Below are 9,330 nucleotides of genomic sequence, written 5' to 3'. Positions count from 1 at the left end.
TGTCAGAGGCTTAGTGATGAAGAGGCTTATCACGTATGATGATGTCTTTGTGTTAGTCATTTACTCGCCGATGCTTCAGAGGGCTGTGGACCTGAGAGAGAAAACCTGACAACGGTTAGTATCAATAAAATGGCAATGAAGGTCTGATTCGATAACTTTAAACTCATGAACTCTGTTTCTTCTGATGAAGGTCATTTGTTGGTGAAAATGAACACTCTGGAGGATGTCCCATTTCAGACCCTACTGGGACCACTGGACGAGGAAGTGCAACTTGTGACGGCTCCAGACATCGCTATACCAGACTGCCATCGGATACTACGAGACACTGAGGTCACATTGAAGTGAACATTCACATTTTTTTTCTAGGTTTAATTTTTGGGATGACTTCATTAGCAGTGATCTGTTTGACTGAGTGGCTTTCAGATTTTTCTGATGCGCTTTCTGTTCAAAGCCTGATACCATTTCTTCTCCTAGTTATTCATCAGATACATTTTTTGGAAAACATAGAACATGGGTCCATTAGGCCCAATTGCATTGAAATGTATTTTTGAAAATGCTTGTTCCTTGTACAATTCTGCACTACTACAATCAATTTGCCACAGCCCAGATACAAATTGTCACCATATAATTAATATCCAAGATGATTATTTTGCTGCTTCAGTTTCAAGGTCCTGGTATTGTGCGTGCTGGCTTACAGGGACCCTTGTATAACGGAGCCATTATGAATGTTATCAGTGCTTTTCCTACTGTGACTGGAGTCTGCTGTGTTTAGGTTCTGTTGCTGAAAATCTTTTTTGTTTGTTTTTACTGCAGTATGGATTCAACCTGGAGAAATGGATCTTAACTGGGCAGCAGCCAGACTGCCAGACCCCCTCCTGCCCCCCCTACTGGCTGATGTTCAGCAGCCCTGAGGAGAGCTGCAGGGCCAATCACAGGAGCGGCAACCCGTGGGACCTGAACTCTCGACCCCGCAGTCACAGCCTGAACTCTGCAGACACTCGCTGGCTGCACCATCGCACTGTCAGGTTCCTCATATCTGACTCTGAGGATGAAGATGGTTACTATGAGGATAATGAAGCCTCCTCCAATGAAGATGCACCTTGCTCCATCAAGAGCAGAGAGCAGCCCCGGAGCGCTGCACCCAAAGACCCACTCTCCAGAGTCAAAGACATGTACCATGGTCCTTCCACTCACCACAGTAAGCCTGCCTCACCTCAGAGCTTTAGAGGCTCTTTACCTTCTCTCCAAGACTACAGACAATCTCTGCGAGCACTGGAGCAGCACAGGTCACAGCAGGCCAGCTCTGTGCCCCACAGGCAGAAGAACAGCAGAAAGAGGAAGTGTTCACTGGGCAGAAGATACTCCCAGGACACACCACCTGCTCACTCTTCACCCAGGCTGCAGCAACAACGACCCTCCTCTGCAGGGCCTGTTGTCAGAAACCACAGACAGGTTATTATTTTTTCTGTCAGTGTCTCTGAGAAAAATATTTATTTCTGTTCTTACCTTTTTTTTTGTGTTATGTTATTGTCATCAGACCCTGAGGACTGGTGGCTCTCGTGGAGTTTTCTTTGACTCAGCAGCAGAGTTGGTGTCAGCACTCAGTCAGGAAGAGAGGGAGCTACTTGAAACCATCACAGAGAAGGGCTACCCTTTACGCACAGCTATTCTGGCTCTGCAGAAGACAGGCTATCACAGCCCGGAGAAGGTAGGCACCACTTTGTGTTCAGATGTTAATCTTCAACGGTTTATAAACCCTGATAATGCATAAATAAAATACTTTTCAGTTACCTTCCATAGCTGCAGGCTTGATAATTGTAAAATGAAAACTCACATTACAAAAAATTATCAAACCTGCATTTATGTTTTGCAATTGTAATAAGTTGGCAGAGAAAATGCAACGTATTTACACTTATGTGGGCTCAGATTGGTAACCAAAGGTCTTATTTATGCAAATCTAAACTTGTGACATTTGTACATTATCAAGACCCAGCATGTCATTCTCGATCCTTTGTCCCGTTTTCAACAGATCCTAAAATACCTGGTAGCCAATGGCCGTCTGTGTGAGCTGGGTTATGATGAAGCACAGGTGGAGGAGGCCTTGGAGATGTTTCAAAACTGTGAGAGCAAGGTGATTCCCGCTTTTCAGTGTTTACTTACCAAAAAGGTTACAATAAAGCCACACCACAGGCATACATTAATGTGTATTACTTCAAATTATTTTTCAGGCTGCTGAGTTCCTGCGCCTTCTGACTCAGTTTAATGAGATGGGGTTCCAGCAAAGTGCAATTAAAGAAGTGCTGCTTGTTCATGAAAATAACCGTGAGAGGGCTCTTGAAGAACTCATGACACGCATGTCTTCAACATAACATCCATTGCTAGTCTGCATGGAGAGATCATTTTCTAAATTATGTGAAATGTCCAGAAGATAGTAAGGTCAAATGGAATACTTAACAGATACTGCGTTAGGCTCAGAGTTAACATAAAACCTGTGCAACTCAACCATAGGGGCTAGAATGAAAACATGCATGTATTGTACAATTAGAAATGACAAGAATTTATTTCATAAGCATTTATTTACAGATTTGAAAAAAGCACTTAAAATATTTCGTTTCTGAAGAGCTAATTTAGCTGTCATCCCAGCTGGAGGAATAAAAACATGGTGTGGTGGCTAGCTGCTACAGTACTAAAAGTAGTGCTCTAGATATGGTTAATGTTCAACTTTAAAAAGGCTGTAACCCCCAAAATAAAAACGTAAAATAAAAATGTTAACTTGCCACAGTAGATAGAGAAAACTGTTACAGCAGTAACCCTGAAATAAAGTTAAGAAGAGAGGATCAATAGAGATTCGAAATGTTCAAAGATTGAAATATTTACATTTTGTTTACATTAAAGCACTACACTAAACTACCGCTGAGCTGGATGACTTCCGGAGCCGCTCCTTTAACCCATCACTGATGACCGACAGTGGAGTTCAGCACTCCTGACTTCACGTTCGATTGAGAAGCCTTTGAGAGGTCTCTCTGTAAAGAGAAGTGAAATGTAACTGTCAGTATCTTCGTTCATATTGAAGAGGTCAAAATACCAAATGTGTTTGTGTATTCACAGTGTTGTGGCATGGTAATATGCAATACTTATGTATATAGTCGTTTTGGAAAACTATTTGTCATGACGTCCAGATTTCGAAGTACTGTGGTGGAAAGTTAAACTGTTGCCAGGGAACAAGTGATTGAGTTTTAGGTATGCAAGGATTTATTTTATTTATTTTTTTTAGGGAAGAGTGGAGGATTAAACTTTACCATTTTTATTATTTACAACTCAAATAAAAATGATCTGGTATGTATTTATTGTCTACCACTGTGTGCATTTTGATGCAGATTATCAGTTCTAAATATTAACATTATGCAGCCTTGGCAGAGGTATGCATGGTTGCTTTTTAGTTGCTCCACTTAATAAAACGACCTACATTGTTACTGGACAGCCAACTAAACTCCAGAAGAGGGCTCAAATATTTTTAATTAAGTTGTGTCATGCTAGATATCCTAGTCATTTTACAGATGGTTGATAATCCGGCTTGTTTCAAAAGTCTAAAAAAATGACGGGATATATTTGCAGAAAAAAAACTGATTGTCAGTTTATGCAGTGTCTGTAGCAACAAAACAGACATTTTCAAAAAAAAGGGAAACATTTTCTAAAAGACTTACAGTGACGCCAAATGGCGGTTACATGGTTAGCCATACATTTACTGGGTTAGCTATATAATCCTACAGACTTGAGGGGACTTTTTTTGTAGTGAGGGACTAACTAAACAGATGTAAAACCGCATTTACCGCAAATTCCGAATAGGACCCAGCAACAGAGTTAAAGGTGAAGGTGTGATCTTGAGTATCCTGAGACCTTAGTGTGCCACTTGGAGTGTTTCTAAGATGGGAGATGTTTTCCTTGTTTCGCTCTAGTGCACGGGGAGTCTTTCCATGTCCAGGGGTTCGCAGGCCAAGACCCTACAACAAGACCAGCTAGAATGATAATGTGCCTTTCCCCCCCCACCTTTTTCATTTTACTTTATTTCAGAATATAGGACCTAAATGAGGTGCAAAAAGGAAAACACATTTGCACTTTACTATGAAAAAAATAATTTCCAGTTACATTGTTAAGTATATTACAATCGACTGTTTTCTTATTCACAAACAGACAAGTAATATTTACATACAAGAACCATCGTGAACATACGTATACTCACTTTAAGAGCATCTTCACTAAAGAAAGATTTACGGAGTCTATTGCTTATCTTCAAAACATAACCACATCTGCATACAAATTAATTAATTTAGGAGTGTTTAACTGCCCTGACAAATCATCCATATGCAAGTTAAACAAAAACGGAGACATTATTGCACCGTGCCCATCTCCATTACCATAAAGAATAGACCAGATACAGAGCTACCCAATCTAACCTTCTGTCCGATAGGCCATCAACAACACATGTGACTTTTGTCAGTGAGATAAGTCAAAAGGGCGACAGTGAGCCTACCTTGCTGGCAGACAGAGGTGGTTTCTGGATGGAGGACTGGCACATGGTTCCACTGAGGCCTGAACTAAGGAAGCTGTTAGGAGTGGAGATGGTCGAGGTGACGTTGACCTAGTAGACAAGAGGGGGAAAATGGGTCAACTTTTAAATCCATTCACTCGCCCAGGTTCATTTAGTGTCTCTGCACATGCAATAATCTGCAGCACCATCTTACCTTTCTTACTTTTCCAGGCGTGGGAGTCCCTGCTACCCGCCTTTTGGATGGCGTTCTCATTGAAGTTCCATATAACATGTCCTCCTGTGTCTGTTTAGTTTTCTTCATTTGCTAATTCAAAAAGGAAAAGAATTTAGTCATATCGACAACTCTTTTGTGACAGGAAATTTTAAGACTTAGTGTAGTTCTAGATCAAAGTAATAACACACCCTTTCCAGTTTCTCTCTCTCCTTTTCAGTGTGGTGGTGATCCCACTGCTGCTGCACGTACTCAAGAAATTTCTGTCCATTGACCATGAATTCCTTGCCATGCTTCTGCTCCCAAACATCAATTTGGGCTTTAAGACTCTTTTCCAGCTAGAACAATTAGGAAACACTCATTTTTACATAATCAACATATAATCACATTTACCATTGACAGTGGACTGTCAGTCTACATAACAGTCCAATTTCTAAAATGCCCTACAATATGTCAAAATCAAGTGCACAACAATTTGCACAGGAATTACAGACTGAGAATTACTAGTTTTAATATCCCCATTTGTTGGCCCAAATCGGTAATGCACCAACAACTTCACAGCTGTTTCCACTCTCCGTTTATTACTAATTAGTCTAGATCAACGGAAGTACATTTCCAGGATAAATGTCCCTCACCTTCTGCTCTCTCTGTGTTGCCGTTCTCAAACTCTGTTCGCTTCGGGAAACAACTAATTTTGAGCTAGCAAGCTACACGTTGAAAATGGTTTGAAAGTTTTGAAGAAATTTTGGATCGTGCAACAAGGCAGGCCTGCTTGGTTCTTTCGCTTTACGACATTTACAATCTAACTGGGACGTTTGGGACCGATATGAGAGGAAGCTATGGACGAAGTACACACGGTGATACAATGGTGAGAGCAAATTACGTTTAACCATGTATCCAGCTAATTTAAATAGCTCACGTTAAAGTATTGTGTGAACAGTTAACACCATGTACTATATTAAATAAAGTTAATATAGTACATGGTGTTTTCTTTTGCGGGTGTAAATGTTCCACCAAAACAAGTTCCTTTTCGAGACTATTTTGCAGAGCCACCGTTGCGGCGTCCGGACCTTAGCGCCACCAAGGATGATTGTGATTGGTTAAAAGAAATGCAAACAACCCAGAGTGTTTCCCCTCCCCCCCGAGTAAGGTCTGGCAATGTGAGACAATGCGAGACTAATTACGAATATGACAAGTTTATTTATTTTGAATTCCCACTTACAGCTTTTCGCACAAGCAGAAACTTAAGCTTGTGCTTTAGCTTAAATAGCAATCCTGTTTTTGTATTTACTGAGCACACAGAACATGTCAATAAAAAATAAAAAAAAATCCTTTTAAACATTTCCTTACCTTAGGCAAACTTTTCTGCAGGTCAGCTCTCTGTTTCTCTTCTTTCAGAAGGTTCCCACCTCTGTTGTTGAACCTTGAGGGGTCATTGGCCTTTTTCTGAGATGAAGGGAGGGAGGGACATACATCCACCCGTTACCACACTAAGATAAGTTTGTTTTAAATGCTTCCCCATTAAATCCATGAGGATAACACTTACGTCAAGTTCCAAGTACAAGGTCCAGTTCTCCTGCCATTTTGTGACTCCCTCAAAGAGTTCTCTGTGGTCCTCGTAACACTTCTTCAGGGTCCTGATCTCCGCCTCATGCAGGTTGAGAAGCTCTTCAGTAAAATCCTCTGGGGAAATAAAACATGCATTGAGACCCACACTCACACAGCATACATTTGGCGTAAAGGCATTGTCCTTTCAGAAATTCACCGTCATGATATGGAACGAAAGCTTGCTGCTGTTCTTGGCTGTAAAAGCATCTCTCCCAGAAAAGGGCAATCTCCGCTCTGATGGCCCCAACGACACGGCTCATGCTCTGCATTTTCAGCACCTCTAGACGCTGGACCTCATCCTGGAGCTTGAAAGACAGATGCACATTATTTAAAATTGTAATGTAGGTGTTAGGTGAAACAACACCAATTAATTATCTGAAATCACTTAGCATTAATCTAAATGACCACATATGGTAGATTCCTTACTGCCTCCATGTTTCTCTTCTTTGAATTGACCATATGCTCAGAAAAGGCTTCCCTCTCGTCTTGGGGAATCTCAAGTCTTTCCCACAACTCCTGGATCTTAGTCCGGAAAGCTGAACAACAGAGCTCATTCTCAGCCTTGCGTTCTTGTAACTGAAAAGAGGCATACAAATCATACATTCATTACAATATGATACAATACATGATATTGTAGACTTAAAGCTGCAGTGGGTAGAATGCAAAACAAAAACGCCAGAATTTGAAGTTGAGTGAGACATCTTCCTGCAGTTTTCCCTCTCAACAGTCAATAGGAACACTCTCTCTGAAATGACCTGTGATTGACCTAAATCTCTTGTCATGGCTAGATTTTCTAAAGCCTGAAAACAGAGCCAAGAGGAGGTGCAGAAGTCTAGTTCTCTCAGACCACTTGAATTACAATAAAAAAAGTGAAAAATAAAGTTGTTACGACAGCTGTAAATCATAGCATTAGATTACCAGACATCTAGATGCAAATATTACAAAATTCACCTGACAAAGTAGTAGTTTAAGAGCATCAATGTTGTCATTTGACAGACAAAATTCCTCCTCGTCCTCACACATCACATCCATCTCAAAACTAGTCTCAGGGTGCCGCTCCAGATCATCCATGTATACGATGATCTCCTTTTTGACGCTCACAAAATTATCATGACGACGTTCCTGAAAAGATGAAGACAGGTTACAACCATAATAAGAAAAGGCAAGTAATTAAGAAAAGCATAACATCAGTAACACCTTCTCTTTGGTCAGATCATCCAGGTAGGCACGATACGTCTCAAGTTGCTTCAGTGATGGGACAGAGTCCTTGTCAATGCAAAATGGGGTAGTGCACATAATATCACACAATTCAAGGTCTTTGCCAACGAGGCCCTTAAGCTCTTCCATTCTTTGCTTCTTGTGCTCCCTCATCACATCCAGACGTGTGCGGCTATTCTTCTCCATCTGCAACATGGTGCAGCCATCTTCCTCCTTCACAGAAATCCATAAAGTTAGTCCAAACACATTAGCAATTTTCCATGACAGGTACAAGAAAACCACATATTCCTAAATGAGAATGTACCTCAAAGGGGGGCAGCTGAAGTTCCCTGCACAAATCATTAACTTCCTTATTATGTAACTGTATGTTTTTCAGTAATCTTTTCTTGAGCTCCCCTTCTTCCGCAATCATTAGGTCCAGCAGACCCTGCAGGACAAGAGAACCCCAAAAATGTGTCAATTATACTTTAAATCTAACTTTAAATCTAATCTAAGTGGATGTGGTAACGTTACTCACTTTAATGTGCTTGTGCATATCATTGGTTCTATCTAGGCGTTGTTCCTCTGGAATCCCGATTTCTTCCCAAATATCCTGCAGTCTGATCAGTGCTCTGTTGAGGTAGGCAACAGACTCTGCTGCGTGGACTTCACTGTAAAGAAAAGCAATGGTGCGAGTGGGTCAGTGTTCTGGATTTAAATACCAGTAAAAACCAGTCCAGTATTAACGTTGGCGCTAACGAGTAAATAAAAAAAGTAGGTAGCACTCTGTTAGTAGCACAGAGCTAACGTTAGATGCTACAAAGCTAACGTTAGCTAGCTTCCCGATGCTGTATTGTAGCATTAGTTGTAACATTAAATAATAACAGCTCATGAGTGACATGACATTAAGACAAATTTAATTACCATTCAAAATCACTCATTGCGGCATATACATTGCATAGCGTTACGGCAAACGTTACTTCGTCCCAACGTGACACAAGCTGTGTTCATCTGCTCACAGTAGCTAAAGCTAGCTAGCTTTATCTAAGATCGACGGGCTAGCGTTAACTCAGGAAATACGTTTGCGAAGTTAACGTTAACTCAATATACCATTGTTAACGTAGCTAAAACACTGAGATTCCAATTAATTAAAATGTCAAGGTAACGTTACTAACCTCACTCTCATGTTCCCACCGCAGACTTCTAAAATGTATTTAAAAACAATACTCCTTCACGCAAAAGCGTTCTTTCAACATTAAAAAAAACAACCCGAATTAACAGTGGCTCTCTACCCGTTGTCGACTCGACGGGTTTGAAATTTGCCCCCAAACAACGTCTGAGCTCTGATTGGCTTATTAGAGTGACGTCGACGGAAGTAAACTGCTCCGTTTTTTATACATGCATGAACTGCTCAGCATCGCAAATTTGCGTTTCCTAGGATGGCGAAGGTATGACCCGCCCTACTCTGCCCGAGTCATATTTCTGCCTCTCAAGTTGTACCTTTTCTGCTCATATATTGTAGAAGTATTCTACTTAAGTTAAATAATCCATCACAGGCGTCTATTACGATGTCATTTGTTCGACCCTTATTTTGGGTCGCCACCTACAATCATGAAGAGAAACTCACTTCGATCATTCATTATCTAAATCATGCAGGCAATTCATTTCTTACCCTTCCTTCTCTTTTGGAAAAATCACAAAGATTGAGCTGTTTTTTCCACCTGTAATGTAGTAGCCTTCGCTCTGTTATTTCTTTTCTACTCTT

At 40.8% G+C, this 9,330-nt stretch overlaps 2 protein-coding genes across 6 annotated transcripts; one reads left to right on the top strand and one right to left on the bottom strand.

The window, feature by feature from the left end:
• Positions 1-207: 207 nt before the first annotated feature.
• On the top strand, positions 208-2,540 carry LOC144521680 (uncharacterized). The gene is made up of 5 exons (XM_078256234.1): positions 208-330; positions 814-1,452; positions 1,538-1,708; positions 2,030-2,131; positions 2,229-2,540. Exons 1-5 carry the CDS (start codon positions 208-210, stop codon positions 2,367-2,369), a joined length of 1,176 nt encoding a protein of 391 aa, XP_078112360.1. The 3' UTR covers positions 2,370-2,540.
• A 17-nt stretch (positions 2,541-2,557) lies between these two features.
• On the bottom strand, positions 2,558-8,891 carry LOC144522236 (protein regulator of cytokinesis 1-like). Of its 5 annotated transcripts, XM_078257168.1 has the most exons (15): positions 8,490-8,584; positions 8,104-8,236; positions 7,891-8,013; positions 7,566-7,799; positions 7,320-7,490; positions 6,795-6,944; positions 6,526-6,673; positions 6,307-6,443; positions 6,111-6,206; positions 4,952-5,098; positions 4,743-4,853; positions 4,532-4,639; positions 3,831-4,001; positions 2,912-3,023; positions 2,558-2,812 (listed from the first exon to the last, which is right to left on the bottom strand). In XM_078257168.1, exons 1-14 carry the CDS (start codon positions 8,504-8,506, stop codon positions 2,952-2,954), a joined length of 1,818 nt encoding a protein of 605 aa, XP_078113294.1. In that variant the 5' UTR covers positions 8,507-8,584; the 3' UTR covers positions 2,558-2,812; positions 2,912-2,951. The 5 variants fall into 5 exon arrangements, with proteins under 5 accessions (XP_078113294.1, XP_078113295.1, XP_078113296.1 ...); XM_078257169.1 differs by lacking the exon at positions 8,490-8,584 and adding an exon at positions 8,741-8,891 and having other exon boundaries at positions 2,558-3,023; XM_078257170.1 differs by having other exon boundaries at positions 2,558-3,023; positions 3,898-4,001; positions 8,490-8,585.
• Positions 8,892-9,330: the final 439 nt, after the last annotated feature.

The sequence above is a fragment of the Sander vitreus genome, chromosome 8, assembly GCF_031162955.1.
Source record: "Sander vitreus isolate 19-12246 chromosome 8, sanVit1, whole genome shotgun sequence".
NCBI lineage: Eukaryota > Metazoa > Chordata > Actinopteri > Perciformes > Percidae > Sander > Sander vitreus.
The sequence above is the reverse complement of the archived record's forward strand: the minus strand, read 5'-3'. Positions and strand labels throughout refer to the sequence as shown.